The 25,736-nt window shown below is 47.0% G+C and overlaps 2 protein-coding genes and 1 long non-coding RNA gene across 4 annotated transcripts; 1 reads left to right on the top strand and 2 right to left on the bottom strand.

Annotated features, from left to right (window-relative positions):
• The first annotated feature begins 5 nt into the window (after nt 1–5).
• On the top strand, nt 6–6,573 carry desmb (desmin b). Its single transcript, XM_076014904.1, has 9 exons — nt 6–680; nt 1,992–2,052; nt 2,150–2,245; nt 4,036–4,197; nt 4,286–4,411; nt 4,527–4,747; nt 4,841–4,884; nt 5,501–5,589; nt 6,286–6,573. Exons 1-9 carry the CDS (start codon nt 85–87, stop codon nt 6,325–6,327), a joined length of 1,437 nt encoding a protein of 478 aa, XP_075871019.1. The 5' UTR covers nt 6–84; the 3' UTR covers nt 6,328–6,573.
• A 143-nt stretch (nt 6,574–6,716) lies between these two features.
• On the bottom strand, nt 6,717–25,678 carry tmem198ab (transmembrane protein 198ab). Of its 2 annotated transcripts, none has more exons than XM_076014914.1 (5): nt 24,794–25,678; nt 11,187–11,459; nt 9,956–10,537; nt 9,060–9,268; nt 6,717–8,951 (listed from the first exon to the last, which is right to left on the bottom strand). In XM_076014914.1, the coding sequence occupies exons 2-5, from the start codon at nt 11,338–11,340 to the stop codon at nt 8,805–8,807; spliced, it is 1,092 nt and encodes a 363-aa protein (XP_075871029.1). In that variant the 5' UTR covers nt 11,341–11,459; nt 24,794–25,678; the 3' UTR covers nt 6,717–8,804. The 2 variants fall into 2 exon arrangements, with proteins under 2 accessions (XP_075871029.1, XP_075871036.1); XM_076014921.1 differs by lacking the exon at nt 24,794–25,678 and adding an exon at nt 19,754–20,505.
• On the bottom strand, nt 14,828–15,819 carry LOC142878897 (uncharacterized). The gene is made up of 2 exons (XR_012925140.1): nt 15,584–15,819; nt 14,828–15,404 (listed from the first exon to the last, which is right to left on the bottom strand). It is a non-coding gene; the product is annotated as an uncharacterized LOC142878897 (long non-coding RNA).
• Nucleotides 25,679–25,736: the final 58 nt, after the last annotated feature.

Genomic DNA, 25,736 nt, shown 5'->3' with positions numbered 1-25,736 from the left:
CAGGGCAGGAAGTCCTCCTCCAGTGCTCCCCTCCTGCTCACCAGGCTCACCAGGCTCTCCTCGTCCTCCATCTCCTCCTCCTCCATGGCCTCCTACAGCTCCTCGGGCCAGACGGCCTCCTCCTACCGCCGCACATTCGGTCAGGGCACCTACGCCTCGCCGTCCCTCAACCGCTCCATGCTGGGTCCCCGGGGGGTGCCGGGCTTAGGCGGAGGCCACACCAGCTCCCGGGTGTACGAGGTGACCCGGACCAGCTCCACACCGGCCTACCGCGTCTCCTCCTCCTCCGCCTACCACGGCAGGCCGCTGTCGGCAGCAGCCGCCCGTGTGTCCGGGGGGCGCTCCTACGCCGGCATGGGCGAGGTGCTGGACTTCAGCCTGGCCGACGCCCTCAACCAGGAGTTCCTGACCACGCGCACCAACGAGAAGGTGGAGCTGCAGCACCTGAATGACCGCTTCGCCAGCTACATCGAGAAGGTGCGCTTCCTGGAGCAGCAGAACCAGGTGCTGACGGTGGAGGTGGAGCGGCTGCGCGGCCGCGAGCCCACGCGCATCGCCGACCTGTACGAGGAGGAGATGGCCGAGCTGCGGCGGCAGGTGGAGATCATGACCAATCAGCGCTCGTGCATCGAGGTGGAGCGCGACAACCTGGCCGAGGACCTGGACAAGCTCAAACTCAGGTGTGTGTGTGTGTGTGTGCGCGCGCGGGCGCGCGTGTGTGTGTGTGTGCGCGTGTGTGTGTGTGTGAGAGAGAGAGAGAGAGAGAGAGAGAGAGAGAGAGATATCTGATGATGCACAGGAATGTGTCGCCATCACCTCAGCTGTATTTACCCCAATGTGGGCGGGGCCTCCAGACTAGCTCGCTGTTTGTTGTGGTAACAGGAAGTTCCCCTGTGGGAGCTGACCTGTTGTTTGAAAGGACCAGTCCCAAGTTTTCACATATCAGGAAAAGGACGCACGGGCCTCGATTCATTTTTAAACTGTCCATTTCAGTCCATTTATTCGGTTTATGAACATCAAACTCTCACATTGTGTTTTGGAGTTTGGGCTGAACTGGCCCTTTCACAGTGACCTTAATTGGCACAAATACATTTTGCTGCTTTTTACTGCGCCAAATTATATAAATACATAAAGCGACAGCATTTTGGTTATTTAACAGCTGTGGTTTAAAAATTGGAAATTATTCTATTAAATTGTTTCTTCCAGTTGTTAATTAAAATCACTGAAATAATCAATAATAGTTTTAGTTCCACTTGTTGATAAAACAGCATTTGGATTTACATAATTATAAAAGGTTAAGAGGGTTTATTTTCTGAATCACAAATTTCCCCACGTTGGGACAAACTCTTAAATAACTTAAAGACATTTTTCAAAGTCTCTCCATGGCTTCTAGTTTGAACAGAAGTCTCCTGATGACTCTGTTCCTAATCCAGCGCCGTTAAAAGTGATGGATGTGAGCGCGCGTCGCTGCCAAGTCCGACTGGCGGGTGGCGCTGTGCTCGCGAGGGTCCATCCTCTTCTATATAAGGAGAGGAACGTTGGTTGGGCAGCATCCTCGGTGATGGTCTGCAAGTTCGCACAGGTCCAAGAAGAAGAAGAAGAAGAAGAAGAAGAAGAAGAAGAAGAAGAAGAAGAAGAAGAAGAAGGCTCTGCTGACGATCCAGTGAGAACACAGCAGAATCACAATGAGCCGAGCTTCTGTTGGCTGCTTTTATCTGCAGCAAGTCCAGATCGCAAAACATTAACTGTCAAACAGACTTTTGTTCCATTTTAGCTAAAGACACTCTTCTGGATTAGCGAGCAACAAGAGCATCTGTTCACTGAGAAAGAAGATTAGAACAGCAGCCGGCAGATTTTCTTTCTTTTCTTTTTTTTCACAGCCTCAATCACAAAAAGTGTTGGCTTTGGTATTTCGATTTAGACGGTCTCCCTCAATCACATTTGGACGGTCTAAATTATTTGAGTAATTGTCTTTTCACTTCCTCTTGCAGGCTCCAGGAAGAGATACTGCAAAAAGAGGACGCCGAGAGCAACCTTGCTGCGTTCAGGGCGGTGAGTGACAGCACGTTTTTCCAGTTGTTTTTTTTTTTCACCCCCCCCCGCTATTTCACTTCCTGTCTCGATGACTGACTCACCGAACTTGTGGCAGGACGTGGATGCCGCCACGCTGGCCCGTCTGGACCTGGAGAGACGCATCGAGACACTGCAGGAGGAGATCGCCTTCCTGAAGAAGATCCACGAGGAGGTTCTCTCTTCTCTTTCTTCACGTCTGTCATGGTTTAAAGCAAGAGGGTGAAAAACACAGTAGATTTTAGACCATTTTGATAGTCTGCTCCAGAAATCTTTGGAGTTGGCGGTGAGGTTTTTTTTCCAAGCTCGAGCTGCAAATGATGAGAATTTGCTTGTGATTATACTAAAAAAATGTGACCTCAGCTCTGCAACACATGCACAAAGCAACTTAAAACATCAACAGACGTCTCAAGATCTAGAGAGATTATGTTTTTTTTTTTTTTTATGGTGGGTTAATGTGCACACTTGCATCCAGTCTAGTGCTACATCTGTTTGTGCAAGTGTGCATCTGCGTGAGACGACAAATAAGGGGGATTGAAGGGAAGTTTGACACACAAAGCCTGTTTGCTGGCAGCCAGCCAGCGTCAGCACTCCTGAAATCCCTGCAGCAGATGAACGGCTAAAATTACTCCTTGTGGCAGCAGCAGCAACAAAACGTTTAGGCAGCAGAGGCTTGTCAACATACACGTTTGGTTTCTCTGTGTTGTGTTGTGTTGTGTCTCTACCCCACAGACTGATAAGACAAGTGGCTGCGGACGTGTAAGCCATATGAAGAGGTTGTGTTTTGTTTTTTTCTTTGGACTTGACGCCAGTGGGTAACATGATGATGACCCCTGGGTGTTGACATCATTAATGGTGTAACCTGTGCCTCCTTGGTGAAAACATTTGTGTGTCTCAGATAAGCTCAGACCTTTAAGGGCCATTCTGAGGCAGTCGTTTTCTAAGAACAAGAAAGTGTGAAAACATTTTCAGAATTATTATTTCTCAATTTAACCATCATAATTATGGTTCATAATGTAAATGCACAGAAATGTATATTTGATAATCAAATATACAAAACCAACATTTGCCTCTTGGTACAGAATATAACAGAAGTTAGCAACATTTTCTTCAACTTTGAGCCAATGTTTTTGTACAAGCACTAATATTAGTTCGTTTTTTCTAAAAAACAAAACAAAACAAAATAATAATAAAAAAAAAACAACTTTTAGTGTAGCTACTTAAGTGTTAAAAATAAAAGACACAACCTCACTGTAAGCGTAAAAAAATTAATAAAAAAAGCTTCTAGCAAGCTAAGCTAATGAACCGGCTGCCCTGAGAGATGCCTGACCTGAAGGGTCACGTGCGTTACCTGTATCGGGCAATAAAAATAAATCATCATCTATATATATATATATATATATATATATATATATATATATATATGTATATATATATATATATATATATATATATATATATATATATATATATATATACATATAAATAGTACAACTTATCAAATAATAAAAAGTTAACTATTTTTAGTGACGTTCAGCGTTCAGGTCCATAGGAATTTCATTATGAAGGTAGATATTAAGGTTTTTCTTTCTATTGTTTAGTTGTTTGCTGGCCCCCATGTTTTTATTTGCCATGTTTTTTCTGCAGCTTTTCAGGTCCTCTCAGCTCTCATATTTCTCATATTCCTACTAATTAATATTAGTAGAAATATTCCACTTCCGAGCAGCAAGTGTTGAAGGAGCGTAATGTATTTGGGTGTGACTGTTGAAAAGTTAAGGTCCCAAGTTCTCTCTGACCCATCAACAGTCAAATCTAAAACCCAGAACAAATACTGTTTTCCTCAGAAAGTGTAGATTTTATGGTTTTATATCTAGAGTGATTGTTTTATTATTATTATTTTTTTTTTACAAAATTGGATAATCTAGCCGTCCGTTTGAACCGACTACCTGCTGTCTGGCCCTGCAGGAGATCAGAGAGCTGCAGACACAGATGCAAGAGACCCAGGTGCAGATCCAGATGGACATGTCCAAGCCGGACTTGACGGCGGCACTGAGGGACATCCGAGCACAGTATGAGGGCATCGCTGCCAAGAACATCGCCGAGGCCGAAGACTGGTACAAGTCAAAGGTGACACAACACCTTTGAATTCGAATTGTCGGATGTTTTCTTCTTTATACGTCCAGTGTGTGAGTGGTCGGGCCGTCTGTCTCCACAGGTGTCTGACCTGAACCAGGCTGTGAGCAAGAACAACGATGCTCTGAAGCAGGCCCGGCAGGAGACCATGGAGTTCAGGCACCAGATCCAGTCCTACACCTGCGAGATCGACTCCCTCAAAGGCACTGTATGTCTCAAACACACACACACACACACACACACCCACAAAGGTTCTGATTTCAAGCTGTGCTGGCTGAGTTACTGGTGGTTCAAGTCCCTGCTCCTCCCCTCGGTGACCTCAGAACGAGTCCCTGATGAGGCAGATGCGGGACATGGAGGACCGCCACGGCCTGGAGGGCGGCCGCTTTCAGGACACCATCACCCGGCTGGAGGCTGAGATCGCCAACATGAAGGACGAGATGGCCCGGCACCTGCGCGAGTACCAGGATCTGCTCAACGTCAAGATGGCTCTGGATGTGGAGATTGCCACCTACAGGAAGCTGCTGGAAGGGGAGGAGAGCAGGTGATTTGTAATATAAACATCTCACTGTCACGCTGTGAATGTTTGCAGATTATCCAATCACTGCATCGTGTGTGTCGCTATCTGTCTTTGCAGGATCGCCCTGCCTGTGCAGACCTACTCCACTCTGAGCTACAGAGGTATGGCATAATAATAATAATAATAATAATAATAATAATAATAAAGCCTGCTGTGGCGTCAACTCACCGCTAGAGGGCAAGCAAGAACATTAAAGCATGCAGAAAAACAATCCACTCTGAGCCACAAAGAGCAGCAATAAACCTGCAGGTGGAGCCCCAGCCACTGATTTTATATGTTTTTGTATTGTGTTGTCCTTGGGTGAACCAAAAGTCAGACACGTCCATCCACCCAGGACCAGTTCATGATTAAAATCAAAATAGAAATGTAGTTTTCCCCTCAGACTGATGGGGGCAACGCACAAATCAGTTGTCATCTTCCCTTTCCCTGCTTATAAAGAGCTTTACTGGATTACAGATCTTTATTTGTCCCCTGGATAACCCAAAAACACACGTTAAAAGAAGGCGGATGCCTTTGGTGTGCCTCTGGGGTGGGGGTGGGGGGGCCAGTGCAGCTGCACTGCCCATTTACACCCATGAATGGCCTCATACAGCTCAGGCAAACAAAGAGATTCACACCATCTCTCCAGCTCAGACCATTAGACATTTAAAGGTAGTTTCAGCTTTTGGGCCTGAGCTGCATCTTTGCTCATCAATCTATTGCCGCGTGTTTTCACAGAGACCAACCCTGATCACCAGCAGCGCTCCTCTGAGTTGCATTCAAAGAAAACAGTCCTCATCAAGACCATTGAAACCCGTGACGGAGAGGTAAAAAAAAAACAGCAAACAGACATACACACAGCCAGCTCAAAATAATCCGTCTGGCTTTTCTTTGCGTTTGATTTGATTTGATGGGAAACCCAGTTAATTTTTTCACACATGTATATTCACACAAAGGCATTTCACTCTATTTGGAGTCAGAAAACATGGATGTAAATCAAATATGGATCTATTCCCAACAAAAGCTGCTAAATTAGATTTTGAAGAAATTAGCGTCTGACTCAGTGGTGGGCCACAACTTCCACAACTTCTGACGACCTTTGACCCAAACAGTGTTGCATCAGCAGGAGACAAGTGAGTGATACTGTCGACCCGAATTATCACACAGACAAACATGCGCGCGTGCAAGCACACGTGCAGCCCGGATATCTCGTCCCGCCCGGGTGGCTACGTGCCTCGCCCGCCCACTGCCCATTGTGCAAAACAGGCGTGTTGAGGCAGGTCAGACGGCGGCGAAACCGACTGTTTCCCAGCTCTGCGGTGCGAAAGCAGTCAGCTTAGACAAAAATTTGTGTTAAATACTGTCATTAAAACCCACTAATGGTATTTCTCAGGAGTATTATTACCGCTGCTGAGTGGCTCGCAGCGCATTCGACTTCATTTACAAGCTGAGCACAGTCATCATCTTACATTGGATTTTACAACCCGCCATATATAATTTTGCACATTCTCCGGCCTTCTCAGGTCGTCAGCGAGTCGACGCAGCAGCAGCAGGACATCATGTGATGATCGGCGACAAGAGATACGCAGGAGAAGAAGAAGAAGGAGCAACACAACTTTCCCCCCGTGAAGGGGGCAGATAAAAATCATGTGCTACAATGAAAACAAAGTAAAAAGGCCTTCACAAACTCACGCTGCTCTTCTTGTTTTGAATTCCACCGCCACGCCAGGTGGCAGCGCCTCAGGAAAGCGACTTGTTGTAGACAACGGGGCCCTTAAGGCGGCCGCATTATGTAAAAAAAACAAAACAAACAACAGCCTGCAACCTTTAAAAAGTTTTGTTGTGGTCGATTTGTACGTGTGTGTGTGTGTATGTCGGCTCTTGTGGGAAAAGAGCAGACATCGGCGGGGAAGCATGTTAAATGGAGCAGGTAGGAAGTTCAGGAAGGCTGGTATTTTTTTTTTTAAAACATGATTTACTAATAAAACAAAAAGAGCCTGTGAAGCTGAAGCCGACTGTCTGAATGTCTTTGCGTTTGTTGAAAAGACGACTCGCACACATGCTGGTGGTACACAGGCCCAAAGGAACACATGCTTTAATAACTGTACTCTTGAGGTTTTTTTTTGTTTTTTTTTGAAAGCATTGCGTTACTGGCCCTAAAGTGATGACATTGCACTCTCCTGCATAAGAGAAATAAATAAATAAGTAAATAAATACATCTCACTGGAAAAAAAAAAAAAAAAACATAAAAAAACAAATTGTCTGGATTAAATTAGTCTCCTTGGAGGTTTAAAAAAAAAAAAAAAACAGAAATAAAAGTTAGTAAGTGCTGTGTTTTATGTACAAATTTCACACGGATGCACGTCAAGGGGAGTGGGGGTGAGAAAGCCACGAAGGGTGGATTTTGCAGGGACGGAGGGGTGAGATCATGCATTTAGGTTTTCTCCCCACTGATGAATAAAAACATATCATACACCCCTCCTGGACACTTCCATTTCCCTTTTCTACACTTTAAAAAAAATGTTCAAGATCAAATATTCACATTATTTTTTTTACTTGAAAATGTCCCTGAAGAGAGGACCAAAGACAAAAAAAACAAAGCACATCATGGAAGGAAGAGGAGTTGTTAGTTTAAGTACAAGTTGTAATATGGCCGTGAGTTCACTCCTCCCTGTCCTCTGTCCTCAGCATCACTCACACTGGCAGCTCAGCACAATGGCGCTTTTATTTTGAAAGGTACTTCAAGAAAAGGAGTCAAAGCCGAGTGAAATTTTCATGAATTTATCTGGACCAAACACTTGTTCTTTTAAGTGCTTGTGTGCATCAAAGGCTTGCATTTCACTTAGCCACAATTTAGCAAGGTTAGCAACAACTTTACAGATTTGTGCATTACAAAATCCGCAAAGTTGTGCAGCCATGATAATCATCACATTTGTTGCAAATTTGAGTGCATGCGGGACGTTTCTGCTAAATTTCAGTGAAATAAAGTCCCAGGGATTTAAAAGAACTTTAGGGCTGTGTGGGTGTGGCCTAAGTTGGCCATTTTGCTGAGCTGTCGGTGCAAATGTTGCTGTTAAATCCTCCTCGTCCGAACATTGAGGCATCTGTGAGCACAACTAGTCGCTTCCATTCAACGTGTTCTCCTGTATTTGTTTTTTACCCTGCTTGTCGATTTAAAAAAAAAATCCTTCCGCCATCGTGTTTAAAACCAGCCATTGACCAAGCCGCGGCCCGTTTTGGTGGTGATGCTCCGTCGAGGGGGCAAGGCACCTGTTAGGAACAGATCCCCCTCCCGGCCACAAGAGGGCAGTCTGACGCTCAGAGAGAGGTGTTCCGTCCAGCACCGAGGGTGGAAAAGTTTTCTTCCCCCACTATCAATTAAAGAGAGGTCTCTAGAGATTTTCAGACAGGATTAGGTAAGTCCACATGGCACAGAGAGCTGAACGATTCCCAATGGGCGTTCCAGGGCCTTGGCTCTGCCTTCCGTGGATGTTTTTCACTCGGTTCTGCAGGAAATCGAGCGCCAGAAGGAGTCGACGTCAGAACCTGAGGCAGGTTTTGCACTGAAAACGGCGTTCCCTGATTGGTTTGGTCGTGTGATGGCGGCCATGTCGGGCCCAGGCCGTGCAGCGGGGGAGGGCGGGGCATCAGGTGTAAGGTCAGGTCAGGTCGGATTAAGCCCCACACCCCCCCCATTTATATTGCAGCTGCGTGTTTGTTTGTGCATGCATGCATTTGTGCATCTACGGGTGACAACCTCTGGGTCAGGCCAGAGGAGTGGATCAATATTGTACAAAATCTGTGGGTTTTAATCCCCCCCCACCAAAAAAAAGGATTCTAGGTAAAAAAAAAAACTGAAAAAAACCTTCATCCTCTTTTGTGCGGCTAAACCAGGATAAATGTTAAAAACCCAGAAACGGAACGTTTTAGTTTTTTTCTTTTTTTTTTGCATCGGTGGTGATCGGCTCACAATGGCACCATGATGGGTTCAGGTTCAAGGGGGGTGGAGTCGGGGCCGGAGGGGTGGTCAGCAGGGGCGGGGTCAGGCTCTTAACGACGGTCCTGCGGTCGCGGTGAGGGGCGTGGTCAAGTCGTAGCCCACGTCCACCACGGCGCTGGGCCCGCCCACCAGCCGGCCCGGGTAGGGCTGCGCCTGCACTTGCCGGTCTCGGAAGCTCTGGATGTAGCTCTGGAGGAGGCGGAGGAAAAAAGAAAGAAAAAAATATACAATACAAATGAATGCAAAAAAACTGTGGGGCTAACTGTGACTGTCCCTCTTAATGAGACACCCTCCTACCGGCGAGAGGACGTCTGTGTCGTAGCGGCGGATGGGGTTGGGCTTGCGGCGGTAGGCGGGCTCCACGTGCAGCTGCTTGGCCTGGTGGTTGTGGTGGTGGGCGGAGCCCTGCTGCTGCTGCTGCTGCTTCTTCTTCTTCTTGCGGTAGCGGTCGTCGCGCTGGCGGATCCGCATCACCTGCATGCGTCGCTGCTGCCGGCTGATGATGACTGGAGATGGAGGCCGGGAGTCAGGGGGGATGTGGGATGAGATAGGCGGGGGGGGGGGCAGCATCGTTTTGGACCAATCAGAGCCAGTGTTGGGGGAGCAACGAGTCATATGTAATGTCGTTACTTAATTCTATTACAAAATAAAGAATACTGAAGTCAGTTACATTAGTGGAAAAAATGTTGAATTAAATTACAGTTATTTGTGGAATTAGTCATGATTACAATTTTGATGACATCTGACCTTTATTTTCTTCACAAAAAAGGCCGGGATTTATGTTTAATCATTTTATTTTATATCTTATATTTTATTGCTGCTTTGCTCTGTGCCAATGTTTTCTGTTTCTGTTTCCCTTCACACATGAAAGTTTGACTTGAAGAATAGTGCAAAAATGTAGACGGTTGCATTTAAAATGGGATTTATTCAGTGCTAAATTAAAATGTTAAATGGTTACTTTAGCAGGCATATCTTTGCTATATCTCTCTACCGGAAGCTCAACACTGTCAGGTCTAGAGTTCATTCAAAATGTTTGAAAAGTAATCAAAATTTAATTAAATGTAATTAGCTACATTACTTTGATAAAGTAATTGCAACACTTTGATTACATTTTCAATGGGGTAACTTGTAATAGTAAACAATTACATTGTAATCTTTAAGTAATCTCAAAAAAATCTTCTCGATGTACCCACCCTTGGTGTGCGAGTATCCCTCCGCTGTCACCTTCCACTGGACCACGACCCCCAGCAGGGTGAGGGCGGGCCACACTCCCAGCACCACCCATGTGACCCAGCACACGGGCTTACCCGGCGCCGCCTTGAGCCGCTCGTACACGTACAGCACCAGGGCAAAGAGCTCCACGAAGTAGTCCAGCGCCACGGCGATGACAGCGGCGCCAAAGGCGGCCGTGGAGAGCGTGGTGAAGAGGCGCTGCCACTGCAGCGTCAGCACGGCGAAGAGCATGCCCAGGCCCAGCAGCACGCCCAGCGGCACCCAGACGGAGCGCGGCGGGCTATCGGAGAGCTCCTCCATGCCCACCAGGGTGGCCACGGCCACCAGCAGGCCCAGCAGCAGGCCCACCATGAAGAGGCCCACGCTGCGCACCAGCATGGTGACCAGGCCGCACAGCGTGCCGATGCCCAGGCCGATGCCCACCGAGGCCTCCACGCTCAGCTGGGTGTCCAGCACGCGCTCCTTGTAGCACAGCATGAAGATGACCACAGAACCAAACATCAGGCCAGTGAGGAACATCACTGCCTTGAAGCAGCGGTAGCCTGCAAGGTCGGGGGGGAAGGGGACATATTTACTAGGACTGTCAATTGATTCTTTTCTTTAATCGTGATTAATCGTGTTTTGATTTGCATTTTTAAATTGTGTAATTTTTTATTTTTTGTGTCCATATTTTTGTGAAGAAATTCTTACCACTTAATTGGGAACCAAATGAACACATAAAAAGGATTTCCTTTTGGATTTTTGCATTATTTCTTTCAAAACAGTGCACCTACTGCCACTTACAACACAACATTATAACATTTTGTTCATGACGAGCCGTGTCATGAATCCAAAACAAACATGTTGGAAGTGTGTCAACAATGTTTTCCCTTTTATCATATAAACAAAAAAAAACACAAGGAGGGAGGAAACTGTGCTAATATGAATCTAGCATCTCATGCAATCCGCTCTGAGAATGAAATTGAAAGTTATAATTTGTGATGACAGCAACATATTAGGCTGCCTGTGTATCGTTGCACGTACATAAGTCCCAGCCAGTTTATTGTGTGCCGGGTGTGGGGGTGCAGGAAGAGGCAGAAGGCTGGTGGTTAAAATGCAATAAAAAAAAAAAATGTATGCGTTAAGCCTTGTATTTCATCTGATCGTGATTAACCCATTAAAACCCTTCATATTTACGTGCTCGTCACCCACCGAAGAAGCAGTAAATGATGCCGAAGAGGCAGCACATGGAGCAGACCACCGAGGGCACCACCTTGTAGGGCCCCCTGGTGTCGTCGCAGCCGTCCGGCCGCCCGGGGCCCAGCTCCTGGTCGGGCAGCAGCAGCTTCTCCAGGGTGGTCGTCATGGTGAGTGGCGAGGCGCAGAGGAGGAGGAGGCGGGGACGATGAGAAGGAGGAGGAGTGAGCAGGAAGGAGGCGGGGCCAGGAGGAGGCTAGAGGGCGGGGCCGAGCCACGCGGTTTCACCTGTGAGGGTGAAAGAGGGGCAGGAAAAGAAGAAGAAGGATGAGACAGTTAGTGCAAAGACTTTGATTGAGTGCATAGCAAAGGGGGGGGGGGAAAGAAAAAAAATTCTTTTGAAATTGGCAGAAAAAAAGCCTCCCAAATTCCTGGTTTCCTGTTAACAAAGCAGCTTTTTCCATCGGCAGTGGCGTGAAACAGATTATGTTCTGTCGCCACACTCAGAGAGACACACACACACACACACACACACACACACACACACACACACACACAGACAAACACACTTTGGCCTCTCTGCCGGCGGAAGCGGCTGTTATAATAATAGCTCGCGGAGCAGCGGGAGCTCCGGCAGCTCCGGCAGACGAGGCCGACCATCCCAGCACCAACAAGTGCTACGCTATGTGGCGACAACTCGTGGCCAACCGTCGGCGCCGAAACGCGAGCAAAGCTCACTAACAAACAAACAAAGGAATGAAAAAAACCTCACAACACACAAGCTGGAGCTGTGGGAGCTTAAAAAAGATGGAATCCCTCCCAGATGGACGTGTGAAACGTTTCCAATTACAACCGATTCGTTGGCGCATCCGGTGGAAAATTTCACAGTTTTCTCGACAAAAATGTTACATCACACATTAAATGAGACACATTGTTTCCATGGCAACCATCTGCTGAGTGCCTCGTCTGAGAGCTTTCTGTTTTCTTCTCCTCCTCCCCCCCACGCCCTTTGGCGGAGGCCGTTATCTGCATGCTGTCCTGGTTTGATCTGTTTATTTTCCTCCCTCCCTTCCAACACCTGCCCATTTCCACCCACAGCGCCACACTTTGCTGTAGCCCTCGGAAGCCCCCTTCAGGTCTCATCACGTCCTCCACTTCCTGCACTCTGGACACTCTGCTGCAGCATCGTAAAACTAAACAGTGGTTTGTAAAAATGGAGCATTTTCTCGCATGCAACACAAGCTGAACTGGCCCTCCGATGACCTCTGTGTTCGCCCCCTCTGACTCCGAGTTGCAAACTGCAGCTGTGACACACGCTTTCATCTGTTAAACATTTATTTTTATATTTACATTTATTAATATTTATTCATTTATTATTAATCTGCTCAGCCGCCACATCGGAGCAGCTGAAGAAGCTCCGCCTCCCTACGTCCATCTGGTCCCATAAGAAGTTTATGCTTTCGGCTCATTACGCATTGCCAAAAAACATCTCCAGACATCGAGAAAAACAGCTGATTTAGCCCTCTGTTTGCAGCCACCTGCTAAAACGGGCACATCCTTTGGAAGGGAAGACAAAGGAGGTCTTCACAGCCGGATTGTTTCCGCTTTATTCACCACCGGATTGCTTGTTCGGAATCAATTTGCATATTTCCCTCGGGGCCGTTGCTGCGTTCACAAGGCATTACTGTGGAACGGGACCTGAAGCGTGCCGCACACACGAAGCTTCCGCAGCTTCAGCAGCAGCAGGTTGCGCTTTGCATCGCAACAGGCATCCGTGACTGCCTCCCCCTGCACCGATCCCGGCAAGTCCTGTGTGCGAAAGCGGGGCCTCGCCTCTCTGAGTATGAGCAGAGTAGAAAAGAACCGGAGGCCCCTGCAGGAGGATGCACCTCTGACCTCCTCCTCCTCCCCTTCTCTCCTCTCTTCTCCCCTGGCTCCTCCAGCTCTGCACCTCCGACGGCGGAGGGTTTCTGGGTCAGAGGTGCTTATGCAACTCCTGTCTGGGGAAACTCCGCTTTGCTTGAGCTCGCCCATCTTCTCCTCTGACATCAACTTGTTTGTTCTGCCAGCGTCCCCACTAACCCCATCTTCATTATAATGCTTCATTACTTAGCGCCTGGATGGGGAAGAAAAAGTAAACCCAGCTTTGTGTTCCAATCACTCTCATAGGACAACAAAGTGTCTGGCTGTGTCAAAAAAAAAAGTGGGCTGAACAAATTGCAGAGGACCAGGAAAGACAAGTTGACCTCTTACAATGACCTCGGAGAAGAGGAAACAGGAAAGAGGAAGGAGAGAAGGATTCAAGTACAAAAAAATACGCTGACCTTCGACCTTTCTCCGGCAGAGAACATGATTGGCTGCACACTGTGTAAAAGGCAGGGCAGCATGTACTGCTAATTGTGCTGCGACGTGTAAACCACCTCATTGGGTCGGATAATTGAGGCAATCATTAAGGAGGAGGCTAGGCGGGCACACATACACACACACACACACGCGCGCGCGCATGCCCACACACATGATTTGCTCCACATTTTCATCCCAACATGCCATATTAATAATCATCTTTCGTTGGGGATTAGTAGGTTGTTGCTGGGTAAACTCGTGCGTGTGTGCGTGCGTGTTTGGTCTGCAGGAGCAGTAAGCTGTTTTGTAGCACTGGTCATGGCGTGCAGATTTTTATGTCTGCATACGGATCATCCTCTGGGAATTTAAAAAAATTCTTAGACCAAAAAAAAAACAGGGGACAAAGGGACAAAACAGACAACATACAGCACCAGCAGCAGCAGCAGCAGCAGCAACAACAACACAGCTGCCCAGCCTTCCGCACCTCGGCGCTTCCTGTCTGTTGCCATGACAACGACGCCGGGAAGCTGACAGGAGGCAGGCGGTGCATCCCGGGGCCTGACCAATGGAAGAGCAGCTTAAACCCCCATAGCAACAGCTTGCCGGCCAATCAGTGGCACCGTCTGATTGAGCACTTATGGATTATGGGGCAGTCTGAAAGTGGAGGTCCTGGACAGATCAGTAAAAGAATGGATTGATGAATAGATGGGTGGAAAAAGAATGAAATAGGAATGTTTATGTTTAGTGTTCAATCAGATTGGTTTCAGTGCCTCACAGCGCTATGACAACAATTTCTTGCATCAGTAAATATCGGAATAAACTTTAGCTACAACAGAAAAAGGTTCTTGACATGAGCTGACTCAGATGTGTTCTTGGCACTTTCATGAATAAGCCAACCAGAATCCATTAATACGCGTGTCATGGTTGAGAAAATGACCCAAGTGTTTAGGGTTCCCTCAAGGCGGTGCTACACGGAACGCTGGAACCTTCCAAAAAGGTTCCGCTGTGACCCTGCAAGAACAAAACTCTACTCGAACCTTTGACCATCTGTGACTTTATTGAAAAATGGTGATAATTGAAGCAGCAGATTCAAAAAACTAACTTGTACTCTCATGTAGTGACATGCCAGTAATGAAATTGTTTTCCAAAAGACATGTATACTTGTTGCTGTGATGAAATTGCAACATGGTAAGGTTCTACAATATAGTGCAAGCAGTCATCAGAGAAGTTCTTGGTACTTCATGTTTTTGTAAACACATTTTGTTACCTCAAACAACACCTAAAAGTCCTTCCGAATGCAATCATGGTCGGTGCAGAAGCGTTTGCTTCTCTCCTCGCGTTCATAGTCATCCCAGGCCCTCTTCTTATACCCTCCAGGATACCTTTTCTCCACCTCATATTCCTTAAGGGGACTTCTGCAGCGTTGTAGGTCTCCCAGGACATACTCAAGGTCCTCGCAGTGTGTAGTACTGCATCCCTCCACTTCCACTCCTTCCCTGAACATCCTCGTTGCCCCGACAACCAACACTTTTTCCCTTTCTTCCGTGTCAGAGAAGGAACTTTGGTTGGCCTCGTTGTTGGCATTATCGCTGTGCTCCAAGTTAAGGCCTCCGACATCAATGTCTTCTGGGTCGGACTCTTCAACGTCAGACTCTGTGTCGTAATAATCGTACAACAGGAAGTCTTCAGGCTCATCCAAAAGCCTCTTGGTTTGGTGTGGAGCTTCAACTTGCACTTGCTGAGGGGGGCTTGGCAAATGCCAGTGCCAGTGCCAGTGCAAATGTAAAGGGCAGGGTTCATTTTCCAGGGCCATATTATTGGAAAGCATGTCGTAATCTCGAAGGTTTAGCGTTGTCTGAGGTACAAATGCATCTCCTCTGTCGGCAAATTCTGGGACAGGAAAAAGTCGAGCATTAGAGAAGATGTATTGGCCATTGCCCCGGAAGGAATGCCTTCGGTCGCTTCCAGCCATTCTCAGCAGATTCAACTTTATGTAAATAGTAAAATCTTTCCTCTAATATTTGTAAGGTGAGGTGAGATCTAATGGCAGTTAAAGGGAGTTGCCTCACAGTTTGACTACGATGTATCCGTACTCTTGCACCGATATCGTTCAAAGAAAGGATCGGACTACTGTCCCCTTGAGGTCTTTCATCTTCATTTTTCAAATTCCGGCACAGCCAGGTGAAATGGGCCACCAACTTTCCAAAAACAGCCTTTCAACAACAAAGACATTGACAACTCAATCCTTTAATCCAAGCAATATCAAAGACACATCCAATCAAAGGCCTAGGGGCGGAACATGTAGCTAGAAATAGCACCATCGGGGCCTTTGCTTTGCATGGGCTGTAGCTTCACAACTGTTGTGTCTGAAAAGTTGGGTTTTGCTTGTTAGCGTACCTTAACCAAAAAGACAGTGTATCAGTCCCGGACATGCAGTACCAACTTGCCAACTTTATCCTAGTACCTAAAGTAATAAAGTCTGCAAAGAGCACTGTTAAGATGAGAAGTTTTTATTTGCTTTGCATGGATTATTTAGAATCAAACATAATGCGAACATAGACACTGAACTGAAACACAGAGTTGAAATCAAAACCAAGCAGAACTTCAAATAATTAATGCATCTTTATTCAAATGATAGCAGACTCTTAAATCAGTCCTCTAGTCCTGAGCTCAAGCCATTCAAGAATGCTTAATAAATACAGAGATCAGGGCATTCAACCGCAATCCCTGTGAAGGTGTGGATGATATCTCTAAAGTGCTCTGTCCAGCCACAACCCATAATTTTACACACAATGTACACAAGCTCCACTGCACTAGTTCTGCTTTTTTATTTTATTGAGCCGGCATTTTAAGACAGAAAGGTAACTATTTGCATTGGTTTGTCAGTCCCACCGCTTGTTATGTTTTCCAAACAGAGATGTGCATTTTTACACTGTACTTCGTTTGTCCACTCGTGCTGAAATGTTCAGGTGGAAAACTTATTTTGACATTAAGCACCAGGAATTTTGGTGGGTTCTGTGTTTTTATTGTTGGATAACATCACCGTGATCCACCTCCGCAGCGTCAGTACCAAAGTGATTCTGGTGACTGTCCTGGATGTGCTCGTGGTTATCGCACATGCGTTTGGTGATCCTTCTCTCCTCTTCAGCATCCATCCAGGCTCTCTTCTTTGGCACCCCTGGTGACTTCTTAACTTCGTTACTGCAGGGAGCTTCCTGGCTCTGAAGGTCTCCCAGCTCTCCTTTGGAGAATGACTTCAGCTCTCCTCGCTCCCTAGCAAAACTATGTTGGCTGGCTACTTTCTCATCAGCAGCCATTATATCATCATCACTTTCCTCCCCGTCAGAGTCCCCCACAGTGGAGTCCTCCAAATCAGACTCCTCCATGTCCAAGTCCTCAGATTCTGTGTCGTAGTAATCATACAGCAAGAAGTCTTCGGGCTCATTCAAGGGTTTTTCAGGGAAGTACGGCTCAAGAATTTCAACTTGCACAGGATTCACATGCAACTGCCAGGGCCATTGCCAAGCCAAGAGCCAATGCCAAAGCCAATGCCAGGGCCAATCCAAGTGCCAATTCCAGCGCCAAGGCCAGAGCCAATCCCAACAACCAGCTTCATCTTCTGGTACATGATTGTAAAGCAAATAATAGTCTCTCAGGTTTATTGTTGTCCTCGGCACAAACGCATCTCCGCAGTCCGCAAATTCTGGCACAGGAAACATCTGCGTTGCCGAGGCAATGTACTGGCTGCTACCTGGGAATATATGCCTGCGATTAATTTGAGCCATGTTCAGCTGGTTTTGTGTTCTGTTTGTTTTGACAGTTGAGTTTTGTAGACACGTGGGCTGGACCCGCCCACGTCTTCTGTCTCTTACTTTTGTTCTCTTGCCCCTTGGGATCAAAGTAGGCAAACATTTACATTAAAAAGAACATTAAAGACAAAATATATCAACCCCTTTGATGCTGCTTGACATTTAAAAAGAATCACAAGATCAAAGACAGAGAAATGTGACGTCATGTCGCTGGTTGAGAAAGTAGAGAGACAATTTGCTGGAGAGCGTAATTGTTCAGCCCTTTTAAAATGATTCAAGTCAGAAATGTATTTCACAATAAAAGTTTTTAATTTTTAATCAAAATAATCAAATTTAATCAGAATTTTGTTTAATAAATATGGTTACTTCCAAACTTCCTTCCACGCACTTGATCTTTCATTTAAAAAAAGTCTATCCAAATTTATGATTTGATAGGAAACTTAATTGTAATCTTTATCCTGTTTGATTTTCTGCCTTCTGATCGTTTGCCAGACACTCAAGGTTGTGCTCATTTCATTTTTTCACTTTGGTGCACAGAGGCCCATGTGGATTTCATAACTGTGTGACTCATGGAAACTGTTCCGCGATGCCATCATTTGAAAATATTTGTGCTCTAAAATTTGCTCCTCACTCATCTGCCCTTTGATACAACTTGATAGTCGCAAAATAAAAAACACAAATCCACATGACACTACATAAACAGGCCTCTAATTGAAACAAACCAGTTTCAACTATTAGTCTGAGATGTAAACAAATATGGATTACAGAACACTTACAAAACACAAGCCAACTTGATGAATAAAAGTATACATTCAGTTATTTTCTTGGACGATGTAAGGAATGTCCCAAGGATGTTCATCTTGTTCTTAGTTATGCCTTCTTGAAAGGTATCACACAACAACTGTACAGGCCAAAGTTTTAATTTTCTCAGGATTGTTGAGAACATGCTTGCTGGCACTCCTGACTGAACAACAGCATGGTCACAACAGGGGTTGCAGATCAGAAGCTGTTATTGCTTGATCTTCCTTCGACTTCATTTTGTAGCTGTCTACTTCTGGGATCCTCTCGGAAATGGCTTTACCAATCTTCTTGATGAGAATGTCTGGTTTGATCTTTGCTCCTGAGACTTCGACCTTTGTTTCCAGTGACACTTTCTCAAGACTGCATCACATGCAATATGGGCAAGGATAGTACCAGTTCCAGTGCCGATGCCAACACTGACTTCTGCACCTACGTTGACCCCAAGGCCACTGCCAAGGCCACTGCCAATCCCAATCCCAACGCCAAGGCCATTGCCAGTCCCAATGCCAGTGAATGTGCCTTCCCCAAGGTGAATGCCAATGCCAGGGCCATCGCCAGTCCCAATGCCAAGGCCACTGCCCATTAAAACTCCAAAAATCATTTCGAAACAAATTTTCATAGTATTGAATATTGTTAAAACCCTGGTGGTTCACCATCATTCTGGGCACAAAGGCATCCCCACTGTCAGCAAAGTCCACAATGGGGAACAATAACATGTTGGAGTCCACTTGTTCACCATCACCCTGGAGTAAATGGTTCTGGTCATCATCAGCCATTTTCGGTGTGTCTTCCCAATGTTTTCGGAGCAAGTTTTCCACCGGCGCGGCAATGTCGAAGGTAAACCTGAAGGCGACGGGCATCCAGAATGTCGCTCTGCTGCCATTTTTAGCCAGTGATCATCTTCGCGCTACTGCCACCTACAGCTACGACACCTACTCGGCTCCTGAGTTCATACCCTGCCATAGAGAGTAGAGCTGATGGGTCCTCTGCCAGTTCGAGTTGTCTAATCTTTCTTGAAAGATTGAAAATAAAAGCCATCAGACACTTTGATGTCAAAGGCGCAAATGGATCAAAGATGAAAAAACATGATATCATTCATTTCAGGGGCCTTGCATTTTCCTGGAACTTCCCAGTCTACAGGATTCACACATGCAGCCCCTGAGGTCCAAAACCACCATTCCAAATAGCCACCCCCAGCCTCCTGTGCAAAATTTCTTGGTTGCTATTATCAACTGGTTCTGGCTAACGGTGCCAACAAAATCAACTGAGGATTGTCTACTTTGCAATACAGGTCAGATACAGATCATTCCCACCTCCGGGACACATCAACAATCAAATCAAATTGCACATTTAAAAAAAACTTAAATAATGTCATTACCGGTAAATATGAAGTGAATCATTGCAAGTTGGAGACTCTTGAATCCTGAGTGACAAGACATTAGAATAAGTGAATATAAAGCTGATCACATAGCTTCAGAAGACATGAGCTGAATGTAAGCTGGAGTTGATCTTTTAAGTTAGAAAATACAAAACCATAAAAAAGATTCTTCTAGCTGTTTCCGTCTGTTGTATTCCACAGCCGTTGGCTCCCAGCTGGGAGTGAAATCTGCTCCCCTCTCCATCACTGACCTGACAAATGAGCCGCTCTACCCCTCGCTCCGGCATGTCCTCATCTGAAACCCTTTCACGGTGTCGGAACGCCGGAGGATTAGAGGAGAAAGCGAGCCGGAGCACGTGACGCAGACGGGACAGACCTCTTCCTGTGTCTCCCTCAACACTGCCGGCAAGCCATACGAAGTAACGAGCGCCGAGCTGCCAAAAGCGAGGCCTGCTCACGATCAGCAGGCAGCGGGCGGAGGAGCGAGTGTGTCACCGGCACCTTACGTGGCAGCTTCCGCCAGTGTGCACACAGACACACACATGCGGAGAGGTTGTTGTCGTCAATCGTCCTGCCGATAGTCTGCCTTGCACGTCAACCACTAGTCCCGGTGATCAATAGCGGTTGAGCGGGGAGAGGAAACGTGACCCGTGCTTGGCGGGTGAGGAGGGGTCGCGTTTACGTTCATCTATTGGCGTGCATGTGAGTTTTGGGGCGACGATCACGTGTGTCTGTCAGACGGAAAGATTTGACGGGAAGCGGAGAGGACGGCTTGACATCGGAGAACCATGACGGGAATTCTGCTTTCCAGGGAACACTGCGATCCGTTACCCTGGTTGGGTATTAAAGCCCTGCACCCTGCTGGTTTCTGATGCTAACTGATGCTGCATGATTTGAGCGTGTGCGAACATTTGCACATTCATACACTCAAAAAAAACAAGTAAGAATAATAAGATCACTCTTTTATAAGAAGAAATAATGAACACATTCGAGATTTTATCAGGTTTAAAGGTCACCTATTATACTCATTTTCGGGCTTTTGTATTCGATGTCTGGTCCCTCCAGAGCAGCAACACACGATTTTCCGTGTTGAAAGCTTTTTAGATTTGCGTATCTTGCGGCTCGTTTCCTCGTATTTACTGCATCCCGCGAAAACGGTCTTTCACTTGACTCCACCCCAAGCCTTGCCGGTGTACGCCCCCGCCCGGCCCATTCCGCTGTGATTGGTCACACTCTTCGTCGCTGCTGAGCCTCACTTCCTCAGTTTGCCGGTGTGGGAGTGAAAAGTAAACGGCAAACTTTACGAAACCGGCACAATTTAAACACTTACCGTCGTGAAGGCTTCACTCTTCAGCAGCTGTTTACCGGCTAATCCAGCTTCGTACGGACCCAGCGCGGGCTGAGTTATGGCCGCAAGGCGGACCGAAGGTCCCTGGATGTTTTTTGTGCCTTCCGTGTCCCCGGAAATATGTTTTACTTTGTGTACTGACCGTGTTTTTGTTTTGTATTTTTGCGAGACATTTTAAGAGGGCTTAGAATGATTTAGTTTCATACTGTTGACTTGCATCAAAACACTGTCCTAGCAGAGAAAATATGTACGCTGAAACCATCACTTCAGTCATAGAGTCGTTTATTATTAGACAAAAATATCTGCACAACTTAAGTCCACACCAAGCACAAAGCAGGGAGAGCTCTACACAACCGATGTTACCATGCTGGCAGCGTGAACATCGCTATAAGGAGTGAAACTTGCGAGTCAAAATCGCTGCCTCTTCAGTTTCGCTGCCAGCGAACACAACACACATAACAAGCAGAGCACGGAGTTAGCGGTGGTGGCTAACAGTTCATCAACACGATTCAGCGGTTGTACGTTGCAAGTAGTCTTAAAACTAATGTTGCTTGAGGTCACAATACACTCACAGTCCTCATACATGTTTTCAAATATTGCCGTGGCTGACTATTCTCTCGTCGTCCACCAGGGGGCCGAGTCGAGCCAGGCTCACTCCCGTTGCCGACCGACGAGAGGGGTCTGGCTGCAGACCGGTGTTTCATCGCATCCGCATTAGGCTGAACAAACCTCCAACATTTTCTCTGTTCGTTCCACTCCGACGGTTGTGGTCCTTGGTGCTTCGGTAGTCGCTCGGTATTTTTTATTTAATATTTTTTAATTTCCCTGACACCGAACAAACATTTTCTTGGAGCAGTGCATTGCGACATCACTTCCGGGGCAGAGCGAGGAGGGCGGAAATATGGGCGGAGCCAGTCCGAGAGGGTGCCGGAGCTTGGCCATGAAAGGAGCTCCGCAATTATGTCATTGCGTTCCCAGTGTTGAAAAAATCTCCGTGAACAGAGCGTTTAGAACCATGCCCAACAATTTGCAGGGCTCATGTCCAAACGCATGAACCTCATTATTTGACGATTTTCGATCGTTTGACGATAGGGTTCAACAAGATTTTTTTATTTCCCTGTGGACTCTGTCTCAAAGGATCAATAAAGTTCTATCTAATCTAATCTAAAATAATCTAAAGTGTTAGAAAAGATGTGACATTTGTAAAAAAATAAGTGTTTTCTTATCACAGTGGGAAAACATTGTGGAGTACAAAACACAGATTTTGGGCAACAGACACACAGTAACACTTCAAAAATATACAAAAACAGCCAATGTTCCGAGAAGCCTGTTTTTTGCATACAGATCTGCCAAAAGTTCGCCAGAAAACGAAATGCCATGTCTTATATTTCTTTTGGTGAGTGTGCATGTGTGCTTCGTTTTCACACGACAACATTACGTGACGTGTGGCTGAGTGTTATTCACTAGCAGCAGCAGCAGCAGCCGGCGGCTCTGCGCCCACAAATACCAGCACGACTCCGGGGCTCTGTCGGCGCCAGCAGGCCGAGGCGTTCTCACACCTCCTCAGACGCTCGCTGAGCATGTTACGTAAAGGCTGTGAGCTGAATGGCCCGGTCCGCTTTTTCTGAAACAAAGAGAAGCAGGTCGGCTCTGCCCGTCGACGGGCTCTGATTGGCCTGCAGCGACGAGCATGTGGTGCTGATGGGGAGTCGGAGGTGGACATGTAGGACACTGAGATCTTTGTCCATCTCTGCTCTCACACAGTCTGGGGGATAAGGGTTTTTATTTATTAGGCAAACTTTATAGTCATACTTGTCCTTTAAGAAATCAAGATACCAGCCTTTTACTGCCCAATAGTGCTAGGTTTGTAAGCATAGTCTGCCTTTTTCTTTTCTTTTTTTTTTTAATCAAAATTTGCAGATTTTACTCATCACAGGTGTCTTCAGACCAGGCACGACTCAGCACCTGTTACTTACTTTTATTTTATCACTTAATTCCAATTCAGAGTTTTTACATTTTTTCTTTCTCTAAATCAAAAATTCCTTCCAAATTCCATTTATCTCTTTCTTTCTTTTAGGCAAACTCATTTGGTCTTCATAATAATGTGCTTCCAGTTCATAAAGGCAAATAAAGCCAATCAATGTCCACACGTGTGTGTGTGTGTGTGTGTGTGTGTGTGTGTGTGTGTGTGTGTGTGTGTGTGTGTGTGTGTGTGTGTGCGTGTGTGTGTGCGTGCGCGCGCGCGCAACCCATGAGCCGCTCTATCTGGCCTGACAGCAGCGACACGTGTGATCCAGAGTGGTGTTGATACAGTGAGCAGAAACCTCCCAGCCAACGTGAGGCGCTGTGAGTCCTTGTTGAATGTGAATCCTGGAAGAAACATAAACTAGCCCAGTTTTTTTGTTTTTTTTGTTTTTGTTTTGTTCAAAGTCCACCTCTCCGCACGCATCATCACCAATGACAGCAAGCTTTCGCTGCACTGTGTGAACAAACATCTGGCCCTGAGCAGCCTGCAGGTCCCAGCTTGCCGTCTGAGGCTCGACGCTAATTAGCTCAGGTCGGTCCCACCGGTCCCTGGCACACACACACGCACACGAATAAAACAAACGGCGGACTTCCTGTTGACTACTGACAACCGCATAAGTAAAACACAAACAAACATGAGGCCTGTTGTGCGTCTGGAAACAGCTGTTTGTCAGACGGCGGCGGAGCTGCACCAGCCGAGGGGTAGCGCAGGAGGAAGAGGAGAAAGGAGGAGACGCTGACCTCAAGCATCACTTTGTGCCACTTCCTCTTTGCTCTGGCTGGCTGCGTCGGTGAGAGCAGGAGGGCAGCAAGGTTGAGGTTGGAGGAAGAGGAGGAGGAGGAGGAGGAGTGCGACCTCCTCCCGTTTTATAACTTGAGTGAAACTTGGCCGCGAGGGTCGTTCTCAGACCACACAAACTGCACCCCCTGCAATGCATTCTGGGTCTAGCGCGTTGCCGTGCAGCATGTATATGGTTCTCATGAACCAGAATCCATCTCCGATTTTTAAGGGGAATCGTTCATGCACGGCCACGTGCCTCTCCCACCGCTGTCCTCCATACAAACTAATTAATTAAAACGGCAGCGAGCGGAGCGAGGTCAACTCCTGAAATAGGCACGCGCAAGACAGCTCGGTCATCAGGTTCAGCCCCCTCCCACTTCCAAAAAAAACCTCTCTAGGCCCACAGAAATTTGTATATTTAGCCCTCTGTTGACGGCCTCCTGCTAAAACTCAGATATTGTTTACCTTCCATGTGTTTGGGAAACGAAAAAAAAAAAGTCAGTGCCCTTTGCGACATCACCAGAGAGAAGAGGAGAAGCTGGCAGAGGAAGTAAAGGATGGATGCTACTGGTGATTTTTTGTTTTGATTTTAAAGGAGGCAGAGTGACTGATGAGACGGCGGTTGCTACAAGATTTGAGTAACAACACATCCAACAAAAGCAGACAGATTGAGCTGACCTGAAACTAAACGCAGCCCTCACTTTATTGATCGATTGATTCCCCCCCCCATTTTTTCTTTTCAGGCCCAGTAGCATCCAGGTCCAGAACTCTAGACTAGGTCCAGACGGCGCCTCATCAGCATCATCAGCACCAGTGAGAACACACTGACCCGGCTCAGTGATCGACCGACCGACCGACCGTGATGCGGGTCACACACCACCGACTCTTCCATCCCGCATCCGCCACATTTCGGTCACTGAGGCCCTACTGACCCCGATTCCGAACAACAAAACAGAGAGAGAGAGACAGAGAGACAGAGATAGAGAGAGAGAGAGAAAACAAGCCCATGTACGTGCGCGCGGGTCACAGACAACCGTCAGAGACAGGTGCGAGCGCGTGCGAGCGCGCGCGAGCGCGTGTGTGAGCAAGAGAGATGGAGATGGAGATGGAGAGAGACAAAAGAAATGGGCCACTCACCATCATCTCCGACAGGTGGACGCGCCTCGGCCGCGCTCACGGGGCCGCAAACGGAGCCTCGAACAGCGGCCATGGCCGAGTCTTCCTCGCCGGACTGGGTGCGCTGCTCGTCGCTGTGCGAAGAGCAAGGCAGCCTTGCAGGGGCGGTGGATCCCACGCCGGACTGTTGCTGCTACTACTCCATGGATGGTGGGTGGGCAACCCCTGGACACGCGCGCGCGCACGCACACATGTACCGGTCGGATGGATGGACAACAACCCCGGCGTTACGTGCCGGTTAAAACACGGGGAAGATGCGCCGTGTGTGACCGACCACGGAGGGAGGATGAGGAGTGTCGCGGTGCGTCAGGCGAGGAAGGTGGACTGGCCTCCGCTGCAAAAAATAGCAACCCGACACTGAGCCGTTCGCCGCCACGAGCGAAGAGCTGCAGCGCCCCCCGGTGGCGGAGAGTCATAACTCTGGCGTGAATTTTGTGTATGTTCTTGCCTTATTATCAAATTTCGCTCACCTTCAAATACAAATTGTGTCCCCCTGCGGCAACCGAAATGCATCATCGTAACTGTTATATTATTCCCCGTGTCAGCTTTCCTTTGTTTTCAAGAAAACACTCACTTCATAAAATACTTCCTGTCGCATGGCAACATGGAGGAAAACTTAATAATGTGGGCGGAAGGTGTATCGCAACCACTGTTGTAATTTATCTCTGCTCTCCACTTCAACTAAGAACAATCACCTGTATTTTCTGTTCAAAACATACATTTAAATATTACACAGGACATTACACTTGAAACCTCACTCTTAATATTTATTCCACATGGTTTCTTCCCGCTGTTACTGTCACTATTATGAATTCTGTAAGTGGCCAATATGTCTGAAGCTGTGGTGCGCTGACATTTTTTGCAGCGCACGTTGCAGCCACAGGACGTCCTCTTCACGCAGGGG

The sequence above is a fragment of the Nelusetta ayraudi genome, unplaced genomic scaffold, assembly GCF_046127955.1.
Source record: "Nelusetta ayraudi isolate G7.1 ecotype Tasmania unplaced genomic scaffold, CSIRO-AGI_Nayr_v1 ptg000006l, whole genome shotgun sequence".
NCBI lineage: Eukaryota > Metazoa > Chordata > Actinopteri > Tetraodontiformes > Monacanthidae > Nelusetta > Nelusetta ayraudi.
The sequence above is the reverse complement of the archived record's forward strand: the minus strand, read 5'-3'. Positions and strand labels throughout refer to the sequence as shown.

What these genes read in the sequence shown, in the direction of transcription:
- desmb (XM_076014904.1), top strand. Translation starts at nt 85, where the DNA reads ATGGCCTCCTACAGCTCCTCGGGCCAGACGGCCTCCTCCTACCGCCGC. An exon ending in CTGGACAAGCTCAAACTCAG is followed by an intron (nt 681 to 1,991) that starts GTGTGTGTGTGT and finishes TTCCTCTTGCAG; the next exon opens with GCTCCAGGAAGAGATACTGC. An exon ending in CTCCACTCTGAGCTACAGAG is followed by an intron (nt 4,885 to 5,500) that starts GTATGGCATAAT and finishes GTGTTTTCACAG; the next exon opens with AGACCAACCCTGATCACCAG.
- tmem198ab (XM_076014914.1), bottom strand. Translation starts at nt 11,340, where the DNA reads ATGACGACCACCCTGGAGAAGCTGCTGCTGCCCGACCAGGAGCTGGGC. An exon ending in GGGATACTCGCACACCAAGG is followed by an intron (nt 9,269 to 9,955) that starts GTGGGTACATCG and finishes CTCCATCTCCAG; the next exon opens with TCATCATCAGCCGGCAGCAG. An exon ending in ACACAGACGTCCTCTCGCCG is followed by an intron (nt 8,952 to 9,059) that starts GTAGGAGGGTGT and finishes CGCCTCCTCCAG; the next exon opens with AGCTACATCCAGAGCTTCCG.